We start from the raw sequence: 26960 nt of genomic DNA, 5'->3' as shown, positions 1-26960 counted from the left end.
CTTTAATTGCATAATGATCAACTAATTAAGATCCATGTTTGATTTGAACGCCCCCCCCCCCCCCCTCACAATGGCCGAAGGTCCACTTTAAGTTCTCAATCGATGTGCTATTTGTGCACAAATTTATAAAATATTAGCTAGATCACTCTGGTATATAGCCAAATCCGACAATAAACGTCCCATGGAGATACTGCAAAGGCATAAAACAATGTATTGTTTTTTTTGGGGGTGGTCAGATTTTTATAAGAAAAATCCACCCCCCCCCCCCAGAAAAATTAGGATAGATAGATATCTTATTCATGGCACCTTATAAAATATTTACATCGGTGTAGATCCACAATTAAATAAATGATATTGAAAGGTATTGATATGTTCCTCTTACTTTGCCTTTTTGCATTTTTTTATTCTCCTTGTTTAGGAGGATTAGGTGACCTCCCTGTACGTTGTCATGAAGTTTCACATTTCTTGTCTTCATACATTCAAAAATATGTTTCGCTAAGCGCCGATTCACGTTTTCATTCCGGCTCAATTCCATAATTCTGACGAAATTATTTTCTTTGTTGGCATGGGGTCTAACATTGACACCTGCATGCGTTTTAAGGAATTCCAGTAAATCATCCCGATCATTTTTATAGGCCGGACATTCTAACAGAAAATTCTCTTCATCCTTCAATTTTACCTGTCTGGCATACTAAGCATTTGCTTTCGTTAGGTTTTTTGTATGGCTTTTCATACCTTTCAGTTTTAATTGCTAGCTTGTGATTGCTTAGCCTAGTAAGGGTAATCCCATGGTCAATATTTTTTACGTCCGTTAGATAATCTAAATTGTGGGACAGTTTAAATTTTCTGAGCGTACGCAATTTGGTCTTGGTCTTTTCTGTTGTCATTTTGAATAGAGCTGAGCCATGTCTGTTGTTCAATGTCATAAAGCCTTTGTTGAAGATAACTGTATGTTGCTTCGGGAGTGTTTGTGCCAGTCAGCCAAATATCGCTCCTACCCGCAAGGTCAAGTACTTTTTGCCAAAAGTTCTTGTTTCCATAATTAGATATGGAAGAGAATGCTTTGCGGGAGAGTTTTTTGTTATTCCCATTGTTGTGTGAAAGTTTAAGCCAAAGTTTGATCGCTCTACACTTTGCTTTTGTTCTGAGAGGGAATCGTTCTAATTCAGCCCTACACGGTTCGAGCTACAGTATCGGTTTACGCCGAGAAGCCATTTTAGAAGCTTAGTGTGGACCATTTCTATTGGATCTTTTTCTAACTTTCCCTTACAGTCCACTCCCCATATTTCGCTTCCATAAAGTAGGATTGGTTGTATCAAGGTGTCAAAAAGGCGGAGAGTTAGTTTGATATCTTGTCTGAAGTGCCTTCCCATTTCTTTTCTAAACTTGAACATCGCTTTTAATGCTACTTTTTTTAGCTCCTCCTTAGCCAAATTAAAATTTCCATAAGGGCAAAAATGGAGTCCAAGATAACTTTTGACATTTTCTATTTTATAGGTTCCGTAAATGATTCGGTAATTATTCATAGTTTTCCCGTTGTTATTAAAAATCATCACTTTTGTTTTATCTAAATTGATGGATATTTCGGATGCTTTGCAATATTCTTCGAGGCTATTCAGATATTATTGCAGGCCCTTTGCTGATTTTGATAGGATAACTAAGTCGTCGGCATAGAGAATACAACTTAATGGCATACCTTTTAGGTCAATATTATTTCGTCATTTTTCATTAGGTCCACTTTTTCGGATTTCGCATCCCCCACCCCCCCTCCCCCCAAGAAAAAACCTGGTTACGGGCCTGATAAGTAATGCATAAGTATAATCTGGATTATATCAACATCTAGAATTTTTCTTACTTTATTATTAAACAAGGCATGGCATGGCAAGTCAGGGGCGTGTCTAGAAGAAAATGCAGCTTGGGGTTTATAGTATAGTAATATAGTAACTCACTAAGGGGTTGATTAGGGGAATGGTTATGCTTGTATTGGCATTCTTAAATGTAGCTCTGATATCAGGGCACTAGATCTATATAAAAAAAGGATGGCTTCTGGCTGGCAATAATTTGCTAGACGGCAGAACTTTAAGACATCCAAAATGTAGTTAAGGAGAGCAAGAAAAAAGGTTGTTCACCAACATCACGATTATTTTCATAGTAGGTCAGACTAGACCGATTCTGAATATGAGGGCTACATCTCACATCTATCACAGAGGTCAAGATGAGTTCTAGAATGTTAAGCACATTTTCAAATCCCTGGAAACATGGCTTACCAATTCAGGAGAGGTGTCTGTATAGTATAATAGTTGCCCTCACCAATCTTTTTCAGGTATCTTAGGATCTAACCTTCAACAGAGATTATTACTTCCATCCGCATCCTTAATTTTCGTTTCTCGTCAATAGCCTCGCAGGATGAGACAGTTCACTTCATATCCTGTTCATACAGGATAGGCTGCTCAGTGAAGCAAACAATGTATTTTGAATGCTTGCTGTAACGTCTTCGAAGTCAATTGCATCCTTTAGGACGATCTTGAAGAGATTTTGTAAAATCAAACTCTTTTCTGGCTGCAAAAGTATCTTGCACAAAAGGCAAGCGCTCATTTGTATGGTTCATCTCCTTATCTAAGCGGTTTCCAAGTTCATAGAGTTCTGCTCATCTCCAGGATCTTGGCAGCCTTATCAAAAGCTGGCTCTATATCTTCAGATAGAATCAAATGACTACCATTACTCTGGTCAGTGAACATCTCATCTCTTTAGTTGTCCAGCTTCAATTTTAGCTTGAGTGAAGAGCTTCATGTTTCTCAGAACGTTCTGTACATGGAGAGAAAACTGTTACAGCTGTGTGGAGGGATCATCAGGACATCACTAACATTCTACCAAGCAAACTCAATATCCCAAGGGCTCTATCCATCGCTAACATCACATGGCACATCACCGTCCATTACTAACATTTTACCAGAAAATCTCAACATCCCAAGAGCTCTATCCATCGCTTAACATCACATGGCACATCACCGTCCATCACTAACATTCTCACAGGCAAGCTCAACGTCCCAAGAGCTCTATCCATCACTAACATCACATGGTACATCACCGTCCACCACTAACATTCTCCCAGGCAAATCCAACATCCCAAGGACTCTATCCATCGCTAACATCACATGGCACATCACCGTCCATCACTAACATTCTCCCAGGCAAGCTCAACGTCCCAAGAGCTCTATCCATCGCTAACATCACATGGTACATCACAGTCCATCACTAACATTCTCCCAGGCAAATCCAACATCCCAAGGACTCTATCCATCGCTAACATCACATGGCACATCACCGTCCATCACTAACATTCTCCCAGACAACCTCAACATCCCAAGAGCTCTATCCATCGCTAACATCACATGGCACATCACCGTCCATCACATTCTCCCAGACAAACTCAACATCCCAAGAGCTCTATCCATCGCTAACATCACATGGTACATCACCGTCCACCACTAACATTCTCCCAGGCAAATCCAACATCCCAAGGACTCTATCCATCGCTAACATCACATGGCACATCACCGTCCATCCTTAACATTCTCCCAGGCAAGCTCAACGTCCCAAGAGCTCTATCCATCGCTAACATCACATGGTACATCACCGTCCATCACTAACATTCTCCCAGGCAAATCCAACATCCCAAGGACTCTATCCATCGCTAACATCACATGGTACATCACCGTCCATCACTAACATTCTCCCAGGCAAATCCAACATCCCAAGGACTCTATCCATCGCTAACATCACATGGCACATCACCGTCCATCACTAACATTCTCCCAGGCAAGCTCAACGTCCCAAGAGCTCTATCCATCGCTAACATCACATGGTACATCACCGTCCATCACTAACATTCTCCCAGGCAAATCCAACATCCCAAGGACTCTATCCATCGCTAACATCACATGGCACATCACCGTCCATCACATTCTCCCAGACAAACTCAACATCCCAAGAGCTTCATCCATCGCTAACATCACATGGCACATCACCGTCCATCACTAACAGTCTACCGTTTTTAATGGGTCAGCTAGTAGATCCCACATGCCATTTTGGCCACGGCTGTTGACTATAACATGGTTTATGGACTTGCGTTTGGAAACAAAGGTAGGTGAGAAAGTGACTTATCATGTTGAAATCATCATAAACAGTCGAATAATGATGTTACACACTATATCGTTCTGCGCAGCGGATGCCAGAGTGAAATGACTCCCACACCGCCATGGATTTCGTGGTATACTTAAAATAATTAAATAATTGAACCTATTCTAGCTTGGCGCTATTGTCTAGGTACGGCGACTGGTATAAAAACGTCGCAGATGGCCAGGTATCCGCAAGGATCGAATTGCTGGCAAGGCGCTTGATTTGAAAGGAATTAGAGATGGAGAACCCACTACCTCAGAGCAGGTTTCATACAGGTTTCATATCCTTACAGATCTAGGGAAAAAGGGGCGTAGCCAGAGGGGTGGCCCAGGCCCCCTCAGCAAAAACTATAGTAAATGCATGAGACATTATATATATTACAGGAGAAAATGCCTTGAAATGGCCTTTTGGGCCCCCTCCTGTTAAAAATCCTGGCTACGCCGCTGGAAACATTAACTATGCATGCGCAAGAACAATGGATTGTATCTGCCTATATTGATTAGGATTTCTTCTGGTTGAACTCGATTGGACAGGATACACGGCGGGAATCTAACGTTCACAAAGTTGTTGTGGATTATAGAACAAGCGCAAGCCAAACATGCTCACTTTTCTTACGAAACAACTTAACTAACTATGCGTGAACCGGTAGTTATCTTCAATGTCCTCGTCATGGGATAAAACCGAAGAAGATGGCTGAAGACGGCTTCAGTAACCAGGAAACACCCGCATTCTAATATTTTGAAAAGTTTGACATCTTGCGGGATGAAAGAAATATTGAATATCTTGGGAGAGCCGTTTTTATCTTTAGGGATACTTCCAAACGGCGCCTTTCTGAAATTATCATCTAAAAGAATTTCATAATTGATATCAGTCACGTCTATAGTACAACAGTTTAGGCTTCGCCCCTAGTGCGCAGATAAAGATCTGTGATCAACGTAAAAATTCTTATTACCAGTTTACTTATGTTTGTCATAGTAATAAGAACTTCGTAATTGACAACAGTCCTGTCTAAAGTATAGCAGTATAACATTGTTTAAAACCAGGCATAGAACATTTTAGTTTTCTTCAAAAGTCTTCATGGTTTTAGGGAGCCACCTCGTGGGGTTTTCCCGCCAGAATTTTGTAGCAAGCCAGGAATTCTGGGATATCAGACTTAGTCCCCATCGATAAAAAAGCGCACAGAAAGCCCATCTAAACCTGGAGAATCTAGAAACGCGAGTTGCCTAACGAATAGAAGGCACCGTGCTAATAATCAGACTTTTTTTCTTTCAACGGTCTTCACTTTTATAACAAGCACGCCTTGCCAAGCCTGTCGCGATGTCGGCGCATCGAAGCCAATACAGTATTATAAGCTATTTTACGAAGGCCAGTGTATTCTCATGGCCGAGTACATTAATTCGCGATATGGATACTGGCGGGAAAACGCAATTCATGTTTTTTTTGATATATATAAACAAAACATGATTAAAAAGAGGGTATTTTAATTATCGTTTGCTTTCTTCTTGTTTTTAACCGGCGCACGTGAAAGCTTTATCGAGACGATTAAATTTTCAAAGATTTGACAACAAGAATAATACACAGAAGAGCTAATAGAACGTTATATTGGCACAGTGAATTTCACCATGTATTGGTGGTTTTAAAGGACGCGTGCGATTATTGGCACTTATTAATAAAGGGGAGGCGTTCAAACGTGAGATTTTCCGATATGGCGAGATCAGGGTGTTAAACTCCAATCGAGATCTGTATACAAAGCCCAATTCCGCGATTTCAATTATTTTTTTTGATTTTGGCAATTGTTAGGGCACGCGTCTATCTTTTGGAGGTCTCTTGAAAGCATGCCGTCGTGGGAGGGAGTGCTTTGGACCGCAAAAAGAAACGTGACTTTTGCCTAAATAGGAGCGATGCTTCAATTGTTTGCGAGAGCTGTTATCACGAAAAAAAGTCTAGTTATTTCTCTGCATAGCTGCATATATTTAGTATCATTGTGGGGAGAGAAATAACCTATTGATGTTTCCGAGAGAAGTTAGACTAAGCTACTAAATTCCACACTGGAACAATCACCGGAAAACAATGCCGACGAAGAGAACCACACCCAGCATATTAATAACCACGACAGAATGAACATTGCAGTTTAAAAGCAGTAGAGGTTCAGGATATCTGACCCCCCTGGAGTTCAACAATCACTAACGACCTACCGATAATATGTAATTAGGCAATAAAAGCATTAATTGAGATTAAGAAATGAATACTGAACAAAAGACACCTAGAAATGAAATAATCAATGCACGCGATGACTAAACGTTTTTATCGTGGCGGAAAATAACTTAATGTGTTCTCTTGGTCGATGCTAGTTATGGATATTGGATAACTACTGGTCAGTTGAAGTAACGGATGGGATCACAAAGACAAATATAAATCATTGAGTCTATAAATTTTCCATTCTTCCTAAAAACGTAACCCGGTTCCAGAGTTTAAAAGGTAATAGATCCTAGAATCCTTTTGTGTTTGACATCAGGAATGGGAATTCCAGGTTGCAAGCAGACAAAAATAAAATGACTGGACACAGACTCGAATTACAATCTCTATTATGGTGTTTTTGGTGAGCCCGCGATCCCATCCCATCAGTGAAGGAACCGCGCGCGATGTAACCACGCCTGGAAGAGACTGGGCGATATTTTTTCCAGATAGCATTTACTAACTCCGTACTTCTTTGGAAGGGTGGGTCGATAATAACATCACGTTCTTGTCTGAACTTGGGTTGATAAGAAAGAGCTATAAAGTACTCAAAAAAACTATAATTTCTCGTTGACACGTTCACTTCCTCCTTAATACAAATTAGGGGTCCCTGTTACTATGATCACGTGGACAAGGAGGCACTTAGTCAGCATATGCCACCCGGTCCAGTCTACCCCTTGCAGAGTGAAGAGAATAAAAAGAGAATGAATAACATCTGTAACAAAATAGCCCGCACACCTCGAAAGAAATTTCATTTATTACTTTATTGATAAACCCTTAGCACCTTTCAATACCCTAGCAGCCAGACTTACCAAGTAAAAGACTCTACCAAGTAAAAGACTCTACCAAGTAAAAATCTCTACCAAGTAAAAGACTCTACCAAATAAAAGACTCTACAAAGTTAAAGACTCTACCAAGTAAAAGACTCTACCAAGTAAAAGACTCTACCAAGTAAAAGACTCTACCAATTAAAAGACTCTACCAAGTAAAAGACCCTACAAAGTAAAAGACTCTACCAAGTAAAAGACTCTACAAAGTAAAAGACTCTACCAAGTAAAAGACTCTACCAAGTTAAAGACTCTACTAAGTAAAATTAACAACAAAAACCAGGCTCGTTCCCAGAATTGGCTGAGGGGGATGGGGTCATAGGTAGTCATAGCTACCATATGGAAAAAGCATAGTATTTGAAGACTCCTTAATAAAAAAAATAATAACCACATTATTATTTTTTTTTTTTGGGGGGGGGGGGGGGCGGGGGGGCGCAGCAAAAGAAGCGGCAACAACAACAACAACAACAACACAATGAGCAGCAGTAAAAATGATAGTAACACAAGCAGTAATAAGGCAACAAAAGCAGCAACAATATCGACAATAACCCTAGAAGAAATCAAAACAGAAACCAGGGTGAATATCAGAAATCAAACATGTATGCCTCCTCCTCCCTTCAAAGCGAATAGATAAACTCGAGACGGCTAGTTGTGAATATTGACCTTGGCTATGATGAGTCATATCACTTACGAAGAAGCAAGTCACATTGTTGCCCCCGGAGACAGCACACGCTATGTTCCAGTGTCTCGGGATAGGGAGTCCGCTAAAACGGTTTAATTTGGTGTTTGAAGTTTAGAATCCAACGGGGAAATAGAAGGCGATCGAGAAGAGCTGATAGATTGAGACTCGGGGTAATTTCTATCATAATTTTTTTTGGGGCGCCAGAATGGGGTCCCTGTGGCGGAAAAAAAATGACGTCATCACCAACATCTGTTGGTGGCAGCAGCCTTTTGTAAAAAAAAAAAAACGACGGTTGACACACTAAAGGCGCTTGTGTACGGAATGTAAGTAATAACAAGAGGAAGCAAAGCGTAGATTTTAATATTTTAGTTGCGTGTACTGCGTGTACCATCACAATAACAAGGATCAATTATAACATGATATCAGTAAAAAGTACTTCATCACTGTCTGACTGGTCTCAAAGCGGCTTACCCAATGATTTGTCGACGGTTCATTTCAACACAAAAGCAAACCGAATCACTGAGGAAGGCAATCAGAAATATTCATGGGAACAGGAAAGAAAGGAGACACGAAAGAGGACTCACAAAGAACCTGTTTCTAAAATGGTTTGGATCATGTAATGCCTTGAAACTCTGTGTTGTACTTATGGCTATCACTCAAACTGTCGTCGGGAAGTCTTAACAATCAATCAAACTTCTATACACTAAAGATAATGTCAAAAGAGACAGTAGCGTCCAATCTCGGTGAAAAACAGAATCGCTTCAAAAACAGGCGAAAGCGTAGGCCGAGGCACGCGACTAAAACGATAAATAACAAAAGGGAATTTCGAATTTGAATAAACATATCTTTAATAAAAGCAGCAAAGTAGTGTTCTTTGAAAATCACCTGACGTCATGTGCTACTGTCAGTCATTTCGGAAACTGTCAAAACTAAGTGACATACACAAGAACAATACTCGAGTAATCTGTAGAATTATCTCGTTTACAATAACTTACTGACGATGGACAACATTCAACGTTTTTCTGTGTATACCATACTATAGTTTATCTTGGAAAACAAACAAATAGGGAGTGAATGGCACACTCAGCCGCTGCTTCAAGGAACCTGTTTTAGAGTTGTGGTGGCACCACGAATTTCCTCTATTCTCGCTCAACGAATCACTCATCCAATCCCTATACAGTGTTTTGCCGCGTTCAAGCTTTGATTGGCGAAGCTTGTATACTAATCTACTGGAGAACAACTAATCTTGACTGGCATTTTGGTGATTGTGGATTCGTCCTATCAAGTCAGAACCTCTCCCAGGATTAGCGTAAAATAGCAGAATAAACTCCAAGGAAATAAAGAACGCGCACTTGAATGTCTTCGTCTGCCCAAACGCGCTTCGCACAGGGATACAGAATCGCGGAGATTATTGCGAGGGTAAGGCAGAAATGAAAACCATCTAGCTATTAATTGTTACATTTTAAAGGACTCACAAGATTTTGATTGGGGGTTCTTTAAAACAAATTTTACTTAACGGATAGAGAAAAACGTTTGTAATGGAAAGCCGTTAACTTGACAATTTTCTAAAACTCCGGTAAACAGAGCCCGCTGTAGTATCGCTTAGTACTTTCTTACCGATAATAGCTGTTGGTTTCGGTCTGATTTCGAGAAAAAAAAAAATTCATTAAAAACACTATGTTAAGTCATCGCATAACTATTTCATATTTGTTGAAAAAAAATATATTGTCAGCTTTTTAAAATGCCACGGATCGAGAATTTTATAAATTTAAAACATTCGGCAAGGAAAAAGTCAGACATTTGCTATGGATTGTTTATAAGGCGTGATTGTGGGGGAAAGGAATGCTTTTGAAAGACAATGTTCGGTCATTTCAAACCCTTACGCTTGTCAAAACGTCAAAAGAATATTTGACAAATTTCATCTCATTTAAGGATCGTTTGTCAGTTCGTAAAGCCTGCAAACTGGTCGTTGGTTTTCAACCCTACATTTGAAATTTTAAGCAAAATAACTTTCTTTTCTTTTATTTGTTTTCAGGCGAGAACTGATTACAACAACAGACGTAACGTCTTCAAGGTAAGTCAGCCCATCATCGTATACCGCATCATTAGGTCCGGTTCAAACTATAGTGTAACGGACTACTCCCTTAGACTTCATAGTCTCTTGGAATGAACTTTTACCTACAAACAGCACGAATTGCTTCTTGAAGAGCCAAAGGGGAGAAAACGTTAGATTTGAGGCTTTGCACTAGAAGGATTTCATATACAAGGCTCGCGCGAAAAAAAGCCTATTTCCCAAGATGGTGTGCGTTGATTAGTCTCGATTTTATGGTCTTAAGTAAATCTGGAAACTGGTATCATGTCGAGATACACGTATAATGGTTCATTCACAGGCTATGTTTAGGGCGAAGAACGATTCATTTTGCTCAAAATATTTAATAAAACGAAACAATGGTTACGTTTTACACAGTAGGAGGGAGTAAAAAAGAGAAGTGTTATCTTTCGTGCATCTCAAACAGGGCTATACAATCATCGTTTGAATATAATCTTTGTATACACATAGCTTTAAAAACGCTAAAAACATTTATTGTAATTCCTCTGATTGGTAGCGGACTCACGCAACTATGAATCCAGAATACAGGAGATTTTAATCGATAAGGGTGGATAAATCTTGCCAGTAATTTTTGCCAAGATGACTAGCAGCAGAATAGGTTTGTAGAATGAGCTAGTTTAATGAGATGCGTAGAAAACGTAGATTAGCCATTCTCTGGCAAACTCCACAAAAAGGCATCGACATCCTTGTGACGCGTGTGTTCGAGTTCTTACACTTTGCGGTCGGTTAAGCTAAAAGTATTAACGCTGCGATTATGAGGTGTGGCACGCGCCAGAAAACACTTTTAATCTTCTTAAAAAAAATAACGCCGAGATTACAGCCGATCCGACCATTGGTTTCCTCATGCAGAATGTAAGGCTTCGAGTTTATCCATGCACTTTATTTCTAATAAACAAGGAACGACAGCACCTGCAAATGAACGGCGCGAACGGACGCATGGAATATGTGATATTCCACCCTGATTATCGATTCAGTATTTCCGATTTCATAATTATTTGTGAGTAAAAGCTTGGGTTGTGAATGTTCCGGTTGTTATAACTTTACGCATTCCTTGGCTTTATCCCGCCTGAGAAAGCTTCCTCTCGTTTCTCACTTTCTACGAAGTTCTATATCTAAACAGACTGGCTTATTAAGGGCACGTTGGGATGCACAAGAGAACGAACTTCATAAATCTAGAAACTGAAACAATATTTGTACAAAGAAATAAGCGAACAAGAAGGATACATACTTAATAACTAGAATCGTATCTAGACTCTCGAGCTTTGATTCTCTGTTCTAACTTATTTGTCAGGGTTTAGAGAAATAAAGAGTGAGCGAGGGTATAAGGGGGAGGGGGGGGGGGGCAAGAGAGGGGATTGAATTAGGAGGGCACTAAATGGGGGGAAACATAAAAGCAGAGCGTTAGAGCAAAATTGGTGCACTGCAAATAGTCGTCTTGTACCATTCCAGCAATGAGTTTTCCAGGAAGTTTCTCTCACAGCCACTCTTTTGCCATCCTAGAAATCATAAAAAATGCCAGGAGTAAGAATACATCCATTCCCAATGGACGATTTGGGAAGCTATTGCGATCAATTAAATATTGTAGATAAAAAAAACTTTTCGTGGCTATTTCGAAATTTTTTTTTTAAAGTCTGCCTGATGTTGTTGAATGAAGCTGTCGAGGGCGTAACCACGGTTCACATCATCGCGCGTATCGCGTAACGGTTCACATCATCGCGCGTATCGTGTAACGGTTCACATCATCGCGCGTATCGCGTAACGGTTTACGTAGGTTGTTTAATGAGAAAATATCCGAGATAAAAAGGTGATGAAAATGACGGGGTTTGTCAAGCGATAATGCGGGGTGATAATGCCGCTAGTGACAGCTTGTTGTGATTTTGATCATTTCGTTAGGTTAAAAAAATGAAAAGACTCCCATTTAACAAGCTTAATACGTGGCGACAGCTGAATGACTGTTGACTTCTAGGATTTTCAGAATTTTGCATTCCTTAGGACAGGTCATTTTAGAGATAAGCAATGCATGGCCAAAAATGTTACTAAAACCTTCAACACCAACAGCCTTTTCTTTGGTACGATATTGAAGCCTCCTATGAAACAAAAAAAGCAGTGTGTGGCTTTCCGTCAGTAAGAACAAGACCAAATCTTTGAGAATTTATAACTATAACAGCAATGAGGGGAGACAGGAGACATCGAAGAAGTTTCAGCTTTTGCACATCTTTGAATATTGAAAGCATTGGAACAACAACGTCAAGTCTTGATTGCTTTATGACCCATAAACGTGAGGGACCACCAAAGCCATGCTTGGAAAAACTCAATCATTCATCAATAGATGTCCGAGAAGGCTTCTTAGGATATGGTGGCCAGGAAAGATCAGCAGCGATGACTTTTGGAATGACTGACCAGGAACCAGCCGGGAGGTTGATTGGGAGAAGGAAGTGGACATGGATTGGGTACACGCTTAGGGAAAAAAAATCATATTACCAGACCAGCGCTGACATGGAATCAATCTGAAAAGAGCCGACCAAAGAACAAATTGAGCCTGGGTGTAGATGAGAAGATCAGGTAAGCAGGTCAAGCTGGAAAGAATTGGAAAAATTGACCAAAATCGCATAAGGTGGAAACTTCCATTCTGCTCAGTGAGTAACAAAAAGCGATAAGCGTCCTTGGTAAATGATATGCAATGTTTCTGTAATCTTTGATTATCATTTTTCGGGCTTCCATCGAAATTGTTAAGCAGGTTACTAAACCCTAAACCTGCACCAAATCTTTTGGTTTTTCCTACAATCGCTGCTAGTTCAGCCCTGCTTATGTAACATCCTTGCGATTATTCTGTCAAATGTAGCAAGAAGGCGAGGCTAGGAAAATGCCAAAAATCAATAGCATTGGTCAGTGAGGCTCATGAAGAGGAGTTCATTTTTTTCCCTTCCTTCACATCTCTTTGTATACGAAAAACATGTCAGATCTATACCCTACGATTTTACTCCTGAATAGATAATCTCGGGTGAACCGTCTAGGAAACCCTGAGGTATCAAATATCCGAAAAAGAGACAAAACAGGCACGTAGGAAGGGAAATGTATACCCTTCTCCACGAGCTAGATGGCAATAAGCTTGCATCATCTTTGTTAACACTATCATTCGCACCTCACAGAAGTAGGAAGTTATTAACGAGGGGTTAGCGTGCGGTATACTTGCTCGATCGCTTGCTTTTGCGTCCTTTCCAGATCATACCAAGAACTGAGACAGCCACAAGAGCGTTGCACAATCTGGGACCTGGGTGAAACGAAAAACTGTTTACAAATTCGATTATCCGAGGTCTGTGCGTTTAGACGAAAAATGAAGTCCCAATAGGGCCTGTATCGAGTATGAAGTCATCAGTCAAATACAACCGGGGCCGAATATTGATAATTCACAATTTTGGGTCATTTTTAGTAATATTAAAATTTTATAAGAATCAGAAAATCGTTCAAATATGAGCATCAAAAAACGCAATGCCGATTACAGGGAAGCTGTTACAATTCAACACAGTAGGAAAAAAAACCATTAAAACCACTTCCTCCCCCGCCATCCTCGACGTCACATCCCGTAGACTACCGCAAAACCAGGCTCCCGTTAATAGAGGAAGAAAACAGGAAACATTAATGCAACGGTTTTACATACTCAACCGCGCATTTAAGATCGCTCTCGCAAATGTAAGCTCTAGAGCATGGAGCGAGCTCGGGTCACTTCTCCCCAGGCTCCGATACCTGATTAGCATCACGATACGCGCAGGAATCCCCTTTGTAGTTTACGCACCTAGTGGGGGATGGCTAGGCGGCGAGAAGATGGGCGAATACTAGTTATAACAAAACGTGGGGGGTGTTTAAATGGCGCGATCCAATTTTACTCGGCGGGACTTGTGAAAAGATGGGCGAATAATGCTAGTTATGACAAACTTAGGAGCTATTATAAGTGCGCGATCTAATTTCATAGCTGGCTATTTTTAATAAAGGTTGTGGTAGTTTAAAGTGCGCGATCTAATTTCATAGCTGGCTATTTTTAATAAAGGTTGTGGTAGTTTAAAGTGCGCGATCTAATTTGGCAGCTGGCTGTTTCTAATAAAGGTAGTGGTAGTCGTGACAAGGAGATGCTTAAAGTTGTATTGCATAGTTCTGTAATGATCGAGAGTTGCCGTGGAGGGATCAGCTAATCAAGTGAAGTCATCAAGAGATAGAAACAGCAGGTCGGGGCGCTTATTTTTCTACAAAAAATAACCGCGGGCATAATGGTAACATCAAAAGGCATGTTAGTTTCTTCTGATGTACTCGTGTACTCAGTGTATAAATAATTATCATCAAAAACTAAAAGTTGACATTACCTTAATCGCATTGGAGGCCTGATTCTTAGGTTAAAGCATTCTAGAACTCTGGACTTAATGTATTCTAGAACTCTGGACTTAATGTATACTTGACCCATGCCCAATATAATCGAAATTATATTACATTTTGCCCGCGGAGAAGTTGTTAGGTTGCTATAGAGGACTCACGATATTCTTGCAACCATAGCATGAGTTGATAGGTCGTATCTTGGATGGATGCTTTATTGTACAAGTACAAAGTTGGCGCTTGAAAAATACCTGTACCGCATTTTGTGAACAAATAAACTCGTCATTTGTTCTCACGTTTATGCACTACCCTGTCTTAATGACACACTTATTACGAATATGTTATTTAGATAAGAAGTTAAGTTTAGATAGCCAGAAGTGCAAGTACATATGAGTTTTATCGAATAACTCCTCCCTAAAGTTGGTGTATCAAATAGTGCTAGTGTATACGAGTTTTAACGCCTTTACAAAGGGTTTAAGGAGATTTATCCATGTGCCAGAAAAAAAAACATGTGGAAACCGCACCCCTAGAATGAGTGGATCGATTGACTTTCACGAATAAGAAGGACCGATTTCTAGCGAGTTGCACTATTTGCTAAACATCATTGTTCACGGGGACCGATTGATTCTAGCGAGTCAGGTGGGGGGGGGGGGGGGGGGGGGGGAAGGGGGTTGTCAGGAGAACGATTGGTTCTCACGATACCACCAAAACACTCACACCTAACGAGTCAGAGGCGAGTGATTCTCACGCCAGAGCCGAAGAACGAGCGCGGGGTTTATCTCGGCTAGACTGACGCGCCGTTATCTTGGCTGGCAAGTGCGATGCGACACTGTTATCTCTAGGTAAATAATGTTCAATAGGGTCATTCAAGTCGCTTTACTCGATTCAGACTCATTTGCTAGCTCGTCTATTGCACTGATCGGTTTGACAAGTTAGAGTCTTGTGATCTGGTAGGGTGGAAGGTTCGTTTATATTAAACCAGGCCATTTGTAACAATTTCAAGTATATCACCACTCCTATGTCGTACTTATTCGCCAAGCTGTTAGCAATTTATAAGAGTACTTCTAGCGTAAATCCCAGACTTGGCATCCGATAGAGGATAAATTTCAGGTCTAACTATGAATCATAATTTCCTACTCTGGTGTTTTTTTATGTTTGATTGACTCAAGAATATGTCGAAGGAGGGGAGTCTTGCGCGCAGTAATCAAGCTCAATGCTAACTAATAAGTATTTCTCTATGAACTTATTTTTCAGCTGAGTATTTATCTTTTCTAGACGCACTGGATTATTTCCTATATGAGTCAGAGAAAGCTTTTTACCCGCCCAAGTCTACTATTTAAGCGCTACTTTCCCTTGCGTGAGATGTCTAGATATTTTATCGATGACTTGACTTGCTGTGGTATCCAGTTTACGCCTTATGAAGGACATATCACTCAAACGGAAAGCGAATATCAGTTTTATTGACTGTTTTATCGCAGTTATGGTTTCTCGGAGACCACGAAACAACGGCTTACTCACAAGAAACTTCAAAGAAACTTAACAGTCACGGAAATTTCAATCGAATACACATCAAATGTATCTTTAATAAATATTCAAAGTTGACCGACATTTAATTGTAAGAAAGTGATATAGTTTTAATTTGGAAGCGTTTCTAGGGGTTTCAAATTTGGACATTTATTGGAGCTAGGGTGATAAACGATTTCGGTCAATTTATTACATAATATTCCTAATCAAATTACGTTTGTTATTGCGTGTGAAAACGTGCTGTGCTAGTTGCCATTTTTCAAACGAAACACTGGTCTGACGTAAAACGACTAATAAAACAATTGTCCCGCACTCTGCCTACCAAATAAAATCCTTCATGACTGAGTGAATTAATCCATCCGGAATAAAGAAAAATGTTTTCAGATGAATGTCCCCAACCTGTCATGAGGCATCTTTATTGAGGCTAGTAGTAGAGAGCCAGGGCAACCTCACAGACAGCTAGAAAGAAATATTCAGCAAACTCTGACCTTACGCTTAAAAGGATGTCAGTGTATATCTCGTTTACTGCCGAATCTTTCCGTTATTTGTTAAGATTTACCTAGCTCTGAAGCAGGAACAAATGTCGCAGTGTTAATAATAAAATTATAAATAATACGTTGATGTTGCTTGAAGAGACCATAAAAACCAGAAAGCGTATTTCCTTGCTTGTAATTCAGGAAAACCGCTTGGCTTTTGTTTTGAATTTGAATACTTCAAAAGCTCTCGACAGAAGTTATTCAAATTTTGGCAGGAAACTTCGCAAGAAAAAAAACTTGGCTCTTAAGTTTAAGAGTACAAAGTTGAAAAGGTTGAGATAAGTTTAATGAAGTTCCCCATCGTCCCTGATTTCGCTCTCCTCGATAATAAAGCTGTGATTCTACAAGCTTGAATAACTATGGCGTTGCGTATTATTAAAATAAATAAAGACTATAAATGTCTAATGCAATCCAACCAATTGAAGAAGGTGTCAAAGCTAGAAAGACGACTTGTTAAAAGTTGATGCCATCTTTTGGTTCGGAAGACGTTGAATATGTGCAGTTAAAAATGAAGAAAAACTGTAGTCAGGAAGTTCAAAGAAATAAGGAAGTCGGAGTAGGTGTTTAGCTTTCCGTCTAAAAATCTCAACTGGAGCAAACTAATGCTCCTTGGTGAATTCTTTTTTAGTCTCTCACCGGAAGCATTGTGAACGCGACACTCAGAGCATAGCTCGCATTACAAATGAGCTCCAAAGTCCCAAACAAACCACACTAGAAATACCGAAATCCTATCGCTTTGTATCCACAATAAGCACCACAGGTCATTCGAGGTGCGTTGAGGTATTTCTACTGCTAAGGCAAGGTTCTAGTAAGGCAGGCACGGGGGACTATGAGGTCTATAAGGATTACTTATTCACATGTGCTGTTGAAGGCAGATCAGTTTGGAGGTGCTAAAGTAATTAAGCGAATTACTAATCGAGCGAATGATCACAACACAAAACACGCCGAAAACTGCACATTGACCGCTTGAGTACCATTACAGGTCTTTTATAAACCAAGTTTATTTAGATCGGGAGGAAACCTAGCTTGCTATACGATCTTCATTTTCATCAAAGTATAGATTCCATAGTTCAGTGGAATGTTTCGGAATTTGTAATTAGCTGTCAGTCAAGCCGCACCTCTCATTATAAAAGCTTGCCGCCGACACTAGCGCCACGCAGTCTGCCTTTCCGAATTGAGCGCTCGGATCGAAATTGGCGAAGTCTGAGCACACCAAATTCGCTTTCAACCAATAGGGATCGCCCTCAAACTCTCAAACTAGAGGTAAGACGAGCGTTAGACCTTCCCTAGCTCGAAATCAGTATCGCTCTGCCAAATCTATGGACATGGACACTGGGCTATTTACCTTGTGTTCTGCGAGTTGTTGTCTGTGCGATACTGGCTCGGGTTAGGCACTAGGGGGTGGGTAAAATTGAATTGGTAGCGAGAAAAGCACAGTCACGGCCTGGAGTAAGTGCGGAGAGTTTACTACACTCTAGGATGAGGACGTGATTTGGGGGTTCCGTCATCGCGGGTTTGTTTGCTTTTGATGGAGTTAAACTCAAATAACGTGAGGGTTCAGTTGAATTGGGCCGTTCTGTGGCCGCGTGCGATTGCTACACTCCGGATATTGGGTCTCAGTCCCACAACAAAGCCTGTCAGGCTGGTCAAACTCAATTCAGATGCACTCTCAATTTGGGATTGAAATTGGGGAGCGTATATAAATCTTGCCTTAAGATTCACGTTCAGTCTGCTCTTTGGGAGATAGCACTAACGGGCACGGAGCTGTACCACAACGACTTTATACTAGATTCCAGCCATAAATCAATTAAAATACTTAGTCGCTAACACTTGAGGCTAACAGCGGTTTTATTGGACATTCTATGTTGCTGCAAACAGGAAAGATAGCTCGCGATCCACAACATTTCAGCGCGCACATCTGCGGAAAGCTAGAGGTTTATCGAGAATCACTGATGCGTTTAGATCATACTCAGGCCCCAGGTTAATAATCAACAACTTTTAGGGACTAGCGACCGAACTTTGACGTGACACACAAACAAACTCCGGAAAAGGTATGCAACTGCCCTTTGTCAAGAGCTGTCAAAGAGGACGTCAATTGCAATTAAATTCCCACTTACTCAACCCAACAATAACTAACTGTAAAAGAGTCTGTTTGAAGCGCGAATTCGAATAATTGATGTTCAAACTGTGCGCGCGCTTCGGCAGCGAATGTTTCGCTCGATATATTTGTTGGCTCGATCTAGTGAGCTAGAGAGGGTGCTTATTGCTGACATATTTGAGTCGATGGCTGTGGCGACTTCAATACTCACTCCGCCTCTTGCCAGTCTAGCGGGCTTCTGATTGGTCTAGCCTTGAAATGTAATAAGTTTTAAATAGTTACCATGGCGACATCAAGGTCATGCTGTCAATCATACAGGCTTCACCGGATCAGGTGGTATAGAGGGTAGGGGGCTAGGAGAGGGGGCTGTAGTGTTTCAGACGTTTACAGGGAACATAACGTGTGGAGCTGCTCTCTTCCAATCAGATCGCTCTTTGGCCAATTTTTTTGAGAAATTGGCGGCATTTCTTTAAACTCGCGGGGACGCAGGTCAAACACAAAAGCAAACTCCCGAGTAAGTAACTTCAAAACAAACTCGTCTGTGACACGAGAAAACCACAGCTTGAACCTGCCCTAAGATGAAAGTAGCAATAACGTATTAATGGGTGACATTGTTAATGCTGAGGGACTGTTTTGATCTGAATCTTGCAGAACTCTGACTACGAACCCGTCTTCACATCGAGCCCTGCCAGTACTCGATAACCAACCGAGGAATCAAGCCTACGATCAGAAAGGAAATTACAGAGGATGTATTTGGCACTCACATCCGCCGGCTAGTACTCGAGGTGTGTTGACGACTAAGAGCGGGTTATTTGCTATGTACAGAGCACAGGAAAACAACTACGAAAGCATCACATCACGACGAGACGGCGAAGGGTCTGCAAGAGAGGAACTGCGACTGGTACTCGACGAGTCCACAAGTAGCGCAAGGGAGCACGAGCTCGTTCGTCCTAAATACAGTCTCTCCTTGGACAAGAATATGAATATCAACCACAAATATCTCGGAGTTGAGAGAGGGGCTGGGTTCAATTACGAGTACGGAGGACACAACCACCCAAACGGACTACCTTCAAGTGACGGAGGTGCTAATTTCATAGCGTGCAACACGCAAGTCGAGCAAAACGATTTCGGCAACAAAATGATGAGACAGATACCACAAGACCTGAACACAAACTACATACACCCTGGCATTCATAGCTGTTCACCAAATGTCAGAACAGACCCTATCACTGAGCTGTCGCAGTTAGCAGAGAAAGTAAACTTCACCCGGGACCCGCTCGCAGACTTCACTGGTGACACGCGGTCTGCCGTTAGCTCGCGCTCAAGTCTTGGCGAATTAGAGCCAAACGCAGTACTTCCCCGCGTAAATGGGCACAATTCTAGGAACCCTATGGTCGAGGCTACAGATAAATGTTATTCTGTGGCTGGAAATGTCAACCAGGAGGGATTTATTGGGAGTTCTTATGACACCAGTGGCACATCCCTGCACGATGCTCCGGCATTCCATAGTGGCTCCAGTCTGACTGACTTCGACCAGTCTAGACAGAGCGCGCGCCATTCACAGCTCAGTATACCAAAGGGCCCTTATTCAACGCTAAACCAAGAACACCGTCAGAATCGCAACGACTACTACTCATACAACTACCAGCGAGCGAGCAGCGAGTCGCGGTCTTTTGATTATTACCAGACCCTGAGTAAGGACAAGTCAATAACTCCGAATGTCACCGTCTTCAACACCGACCGACAGAGAAAATCTGAGATATTTTGTGCGCCGGTGAAATCTAAATCGGAGCAGATTCTAAAGGAAACTTTATCGACTTTCGAGGCGATCTTGCGTCCAAGTGATGGGGAGAGCGAAGGGAGGCTACAACTAGGCTCAAAACGAACGGATTCGACAGAGAACAAGAAAGAGAAACGACTTGAGTTCAATGGAAAGAGGTCAACGCGTGAACCTGACGATGGGATTTGCTCTTGCCGATGGCTCGGCTGTGATGCGGTTTATTCCGAACAAGATGACCTGGTGCGGCACATCGAAAAAGTGCACATTGACCAGCGAAAGGCGGACGATTTATATATTTGCTATTGGCAGGACTGCAGTCGCCAGACCAAGCCGTTCAATGCGCGCTACAAATTGGTTATCCATATGCGAGTTCACTCCGGCGAGAAACCGAATAAGTGCACGGTAAGAACAAAACACATAACTCGTATTAACTCCGCGAACTAACCAACTAATCTAAACACAAGTCATGTTTATAAGTTCTCCACGAATCACCCTAGTTTAGCAGATTTATATGGAAATCTTTGCGGCTCCTTTTCTTAAGTGATTTCTCCATACAACCTAATCGCTCAAATAGTTTTTATATCAAAGTGATTCTCTGTTTGCCTAAAATAAATAACAACGCCTAACATTATTAGACAATTCCCTAGACAAATGTGTACCGTCGAGGTGTCATGCACACAATTTAAAGTCAAGGATTGTTCTCTCGATATAATTTGTCAATAACAGGTTCTATAGCCATGGCTTCATGAACCAAAGACGGCGAGATCTTTGTCAGGAAAATTGAACTGTACAAAAGACGGCTTTCCACAAGGATCTAGAATTTCATGATAGAATTCGCGCAGAAACATCACAAAACTACGATTATCTCTCGCAGAGCTCCCCGTATAATTATCGAAACAAGACAAAATAACTCATTGTTCTTTATATTATCAATGGACTTCTAGCGCAGCGTTTTCAATGCTCTACTTCGTATGCTTGTGGTCAAGTCTTTCCAAATGCGAAAACAACAGTCGATATGCCGACATTAACGTTAGCACGCGAATCACGGAATGGAAAGCGCGTCTCTGGAGTGCTTCCAAGCTCATGAAACATGCTATACACACGGGCTGGATGCTCAAGGAGACTTTTATCGCGTTAGATTGTAGAAAAAGCGCATTTTAGGGCGAATTTATGGCCCCATAATCTCAAGCGGCTTGAAATGTATTGACAGTTTAGTATGGAGAAACAGCGGGGAGCAGCGTAACAATTGTTTGAAGCGCTCAAATTGCCCTGAGGTGAAACAAAACGAGATTGGGCATTCACATATGCTCCTAAGCTTCTATTTAATATAAAATTGAAAACAGCCTGAGAATTTCGTCCTTTTCTACTGCAGATTTTAAGGAATGTGAATGTGCGTAACTGCTGGAATACTCTGTCGATGAGTAAGTGCGACGAGCGATAAATACGCTGTGTATTCCCGTGTTAGCGGCACTTGCTGTATTTAATATTTGCAACCAGCTATTGTTCCAAGTGTTTGGCACAATCCACGTTCTGATATTATCTCGTCATATTGTTTATTATTTATTAAAAAAAAACGGTCTGGATTATTTTTCGACGCATTTTTGGTTCGAAGATTTCAATTGATTTATAATCCCCCGAACATTTGAGGTGTTATAGACGAGTTTTTTTCTTTGCTTCCTATGATTAACAAATCCGTAACCTTTGTTGGCTTTTCAAATGCCCTCAGAATAATTCATTCGAGATAGTTGATAGCAATACTACCGGGTCAGGAAACGGCCCTATATCCTATTTCGATAACATTTCTATTTTGGTGCAAAGTACAAATGTTTCGTTGTTAGCAGCGACAATCATTTTCACTCTAAAATACCGAGCATATTTTTCTTGAAATTTTACCGGCAGTTTTGGAAATTAGAGATTCAAACCGCAAAAATGCCGGTCGCTCTTTTGCGGACCTTAATGCCAAGGTTAGAAAAAACATATGTCCGTCAGATCTCCTAATGAAACTCGACTTATACATAGATCTTGACACAGAATAATCAAGTATATCTAGTTTGCTAATAATTTTATTTACTTCTTCAAGTTATATTTGCGAGATTTCTCAAGCATTTGTTTGCTGAATAATTTTCTACTCAACAAAGATCTCTTAGTAGAGGCGTTCGAATTTTTATCGGCGCTAATTATTTCACAGTCAAAACATGACACAATCGACAAGAATACGTCTTTCAGAACTGAAAACGTTATTCTAATACGGCTTATTTGCTCATCATATTCGCCCTTAATTTTGACTAGCAATCAAAACTTCGATTATATTTTTGATAATACAGAAGTGTTCGAGGGAATATTTTACCCGCGGTGCAATACGGGTAAATAGGTCGTTCTATGTTTCCCTTGATAGGAATCAGCAAAGTGCATTTATAATAATTAGCACGGTAATTGATGTAAACTTTTAAAGAAAACAATATAGAATTATCACGGAAGGCCTAAAAGGAAAATGCCGACAAAAATTCTATAGACAGACAATTAAGAATTGAGCTTTTTGTTCAAATCGACCAGCTTCTAGAAGATTTGGAATTGTGTTAAATGCAAGTGGTTTGATAAAATATTATGATGCATTAAAAGTTCTCGGCTTGGTTCTTTTCGAATTATCTGTGATCGTATCGGTGTCATTTGGGCGGTTTTTATCAAAGCAGCATTTTGTACAAATAAAAATTACATACTGAAAATTGAAAAAGGAAATGAATGGAAATCTGTATATTTCTAAACTAAAAATAATTGAAAAACATTATTTGAAAGCAAGCTATCTATTTACTTCTCTAGTTCACATTATTCACCTATTTCTTTATTTGTTATATTTTTATAGCACCCTGGCTGCAACAAGGCATTTTCAAGACTAGAAAATCTGAAAATTCACATGCGCTCTCACACTGGAGAGAAGCCGTATCTATGCCAGTTCCCGGGATGCCCCAAAGCATTCTCAAACTCTTCTGATCGGGCCAAACACCAGAGAACACACTTAGATACGGTATGTACAGGCATTCATGGTTATACAGATAGAGAATCTGATGCAGATGTGGGGTATGTGTGCTATAAACTGTCTATAGCGCTCTGGTCAACAGAAGTTGGGATCTGGGATAGTGGCTGGTTCACTCTGAGAAATCATATCCTTCCAGTTACTAACTGAGGCTTCTCAACCTCTTTCGTCATCTAGTGTTCAACACTATTACCAAAGTCATTAGTTCAGCTTTTAATGGGCTGAAAACACTTAGAGAATACTATACAAAAACTTTTATTTGTAACTTTTGGCTTCCGTGACTTTGAAAGAAATGCTTTGTACGAATGTCAGACTAAGGAACAAATGGGCTGACAGTTTTTAAGATATATCACAACGATCAATTTGATTGGGTCATAGTGTCATTTTTTACACCATTAAGCACATCATTGAGTTTGGCATCTTTAGATTCTAAAATGGTTACTGGGAGAGTACTTTTCCTTTTTTATCATAAGCAATCCACACTTGACTATTTGATTTATGTATGAATTAGGTGGCATTGTATGATCAGGGCAAAGCAGATTCTTTATGAGCCAATATTATTAATGACCACTTGACAACAGCCCTGGTGACAATAATAATGATAAAAGCTAATCAGTAATTTGAGTCTAAAAATTTGCATTTTACTCTTCCAAGTGAAAGGTAGACATTCTAATTCTACTATGCTACTTGTTTAAGAGTGCAATTTAGATATTGACAAACTATTTTCCACCATATAAGTCTTAACAGTTTTCTTTTCAGAAAACATTGATTGTGAGTGTTTTATAGATATTGCCTAACCAGTTTTAACCATGTTCTTTGTACTTTTCCATACAGAAGCCGTATGCCTGCCAAGTACCCGGATGTCCCAAGAGATACACTGATCCTAGTTCCCTGAGAAAACACTTCAAACAACATGCAAGTGGGAAAATGTCTTCACACAATACAAATGGAAAGGTAAATATTTATAAGAAAAGGCAACACAGAAAACACTTAAACTACTGTCCTATAGACAGATGACATACTGCTTTTTGATCTCTTGAAAAGAAAATTAATTATAGACATTTGCTAATTAATAGCCTCTCAAGGAAGAACAAAAAAAACAAAGTGTGTGTCAGTGCATGTCTCTTCATCTTAGAAGGGCTTTTAAAATGATTTGTATTGTCAATTGTTGCTCGGCTGGGTGTATGAATGGGAATGTTCAAAATCTAAAAAGTATTTTTTAAAGCAAAGGTGTATTATAGTCTGGTTTTTCTTTCATGGCCCTACTTATTGGATGTATTCAAAAACCTGATTTGGTGCAATCAGAACCTCACTGGCACACTATATTATTATTACTGGACATACACTACATCAAAATACTTCTTTAATCTATAAAAGGAAATATCCAAAAATCAGGTACTAAGCAAAAACTTATAATATCAATGATATTTAGAAATTCTTTATTCTTATTTTTTGTTTACTGTCTTCACAGGGTAAGCAAAAGGGCAGAGGATCACGGGCGTCAAAAAGAATGCTACTTGGTGAGGGGGTGACACGCCTAGTTGACCTGGGGGTTCTTGATGAGCATGAGAAAAGGCAAAGAACTTTTGATGCACATCGGAAAAGCACAGAAATGCGAATGAATATGATGGAAAACAATTATCAGATGGGAGTTGAAATGCAAAACTCCTGGGATATGCCAGACAGTGTGTATCCATTCACCCCACCGAATGTCCAGCCAGTTGCTAGGGCAACAACCCCTACTATGGAAGAACCTCAGCAGCCTTACTATACCAAGGTGTTAAGTACTATGGAAATACCAACCTTTGAGGACACTTTGAAGCCTCTGTCACAGTCATTCCAAAAAGACCTTGGTAATAGAATAGGGTATTTGTAAATAGAAGACAAATTTGGATGTTAATATGTAGATATGTGATTTTTTAACCCCAAATCTAGAGTATTCATTCATAGAATAGAGAAGCATCAACTCCACACATGCATCTACATTATTTTGAAGGGAAAATAAGGATTGAATTTCAAATTAAAAGACAGGGGTTTTGATGCTATATTTTTTAAACAAATGTTTGGCAAAGGTAGCATGAAAAGTGAATTCGGGTCAAATGTGGTCCTATTTTGCTCCTGAATATCCTTTTGACAATGTCAAAATTTAATATATTGGCTGACAAGGAATACTTGACTTTTTTCTTTAATTGAAAATATTGTTCTAAGTGTGAAAGTGACCTACTTATAGCTAACCATATTAAATATGCTTTATTTGCAAGAGTGATTTTATGTTCTAAATCAGAATATAACTTATCACTATTATTTTCAAAGCAATACCCTTCCATTGGGCAAGGCTGCTACTTATCTAGTATAATCTAGAACATACAAGCAAAGGTCACTAGTTAAGAGGTTTCAGACCTAAAGTTAGGTGAGCTTTGTCCGGGTGCTCTTGTCCTTTCAGTATATAGTTTCTCCATAAGCTGCTGGCTGACTATATTGAAAATTGATCTGTACAATCATTTTACTGATAGTGAAAATGAAAATTCATAATAAAAAGATATCAATGCTGAAGCCCTTTGCCCTTATTTCTTGGCTTAGGCAGATATATTTGGGGCTCCCCTTATCTATCATAAAGCATGAGCACACAGTGCAGCCTTGTTTGACATCTGGCCCTTTGCTATGGTTCAACTCCTCGCCCTTTGTTATGTAGAAGGAATTCCTCAAAGAGAGCTCTATCTTTCAGGTCCTAATGTCAACTGACAAAACTATACATTATACAGCTGTGATTGCTATTAAATGATAAGCCATCAATCAACCTTGTTTAGCCCTTTCCCAGGGTTTCCCCCAAAGCACCATGGTACAGTTTAAACAATTGTCTTTATGTACCATCCTTTGCTTGCTATTGTATAAAGAAAACATTGTACGAGGACAATAATGTAATAACACTGTTTTTGTATGGATAACACTTTCAGGAAGACATGCATAAAAGTATGGAACGTGATCCTTGATAAATTCTTTTTTGGAGGAACCCTACTTAGTGTATTTAAATGATTGCTATTGTGTGTCAGTGGAGTAGGTAATTGAGTTTAGCACTAAGAAAGAAAATATCCCCCACTGTTTAAATGTTTGCTATCGTGGCTGATGACCACACCACAGTTGATAGGCCATTCTTTTGAATTTGATTATCAGTTCTAATGTAATCTCGTCCAACCGCAAATGACAAAAACAACCCCCTGTTGAGGATGATGTTTCACTATCTAAAATGTTGTGCAATTATATTACCTTGTTCCGGATTCCATCTTGCTGGAAAGAGTCCCACAAAAACAAGGCAGCAAAAGAGTGAATGAATGATGTCATATGTTCCTACTTGTCGCAGCTCACTTGTCTACTAGCCCCGTCCCAAAACATCGGTCATAAAAACACAGGAATACCAACTGCGATAAAGATTGTCATTTCCGTTGACCTTTTGTCAAAGTCACTTCCAAATAAAATTTTAGCAAGCAACCTTGGATTCTAGAGCCGTTTTTTCCCGATTGCATTTTTATATACTAAAACACGAAGATAAAGTATTTTGCTGGTATACCTGTGTACACTCTGTACGGGGTCCTGGGAAC

General features: G+C 40.1%; 1 protein-coding gene and 2 long non-coding RNA genes across 6 annotated transcripts; 1 reads left to right on the top strand and 2 right to left on the bottom strand.

Annotated features, from left to right (window-relative positions):
• Positions 1-410: 410 nt before the first annotated feature.
• On the bottom strand, positions 411-26856 carry LOC116621180. The gene is made up of 2 exons (XR_004297357.2): positions 26629-26856; positions 411-2805 (listed from the first exon to the last, which is right to left on the bottom strand). It is a non-coding gene; the product is annotated as an uncharacterized LOC116621180 (long non-coding RNA).
• Positions 8907-25917, top strand: LOC5517212 (zinc finger protein GLI1). 4 transcript variants are annotated; one of them, XM_032387178.2, is made up of 6 exons: positions 8907-9342; positions 9959-9997; positions 19205-20735; positions 23194-23355; positions 24199-24318; positions 24836-25917. In XM_032387178.2, the coding sequence occupies exons 3-6, from the start codon at positions 19371-19373 to the stop codon at positions 25238-25240; spliced, it is 2052 nt and encodes a 683-aa protein (XP_032243069.2). In that variant the 5' UTR covers positions 8907-9342; positions 9959-9997; positions 19205-19370; the 3' UTR covers positions 25241-25917. The 4 variants fall into 4 exon arrangements, with proteins under 4 accessions (XP_032243069.2, XP_032243070.2, XP_032243068.2 ...); XM_032387179.2 differs by lacking the exons at positions 8907-9342; positions 9959-9997 and adding an exon at positions 15121-15237; XM_032387177.2 differs by lacking the exons at positions 8907-9342; positions 9959-9997 and adding an exon at positions 17541-17718.
• Positions 9948-11562, bottom strand: LOC125564738. The gene is made up of 2 exons (XR_007309762.1): positions 11475-11562; positions 9948-11212 (listed from the first exon to the last, which is right to left on the bottom strand). It is a non-coding gene; the product is annotated as an uncharacterized LOC125564738 (long non-coding RNA).
• Positions 26857-26960: the final 104 nt, after the last annotated feature.

Source organism: Nematostella vectensis, chromosome 1, assembly GCF_932526225.1.
Source record: "Nematostella vectensis chromosome 1, jaNemVect1.1, whole genome shotgun sequence".
Taxonomy (NCBI): Eukaryota; Metazoa; Cnidaria; class Anthozoa; order Actiniaria; family Edwardsiidae; genus Nematostella; species Nematostella vectensis.
Note: the sequence above shows the minus strand (reverse complement) of the source record. Positions and strands in the feature narration are given on the sequence as shown.

Coding starts and splice junctions, on each gene's coding strand:
- LOC5517212 (XM_032387178.2), top strand. CDS start 19,371: ATGTACAGAGCACAGGAAAACAACTACGAAAGCATCACATCACGACGA. Junction 20,736..23,193: donor AGAAACCGAATAAGTGCACG/GTAAGAACAAAA, acceptor ATATTTTTATAG/CACCCTGGCTGCAACAAGGC. Junction 24,319..24,835: donor CACACAATACAAATGGAAAG/GTAAATATTTAT, acceptor CTGTCTTCACAG/GGTAAGCAAAAGGGCAGAGG.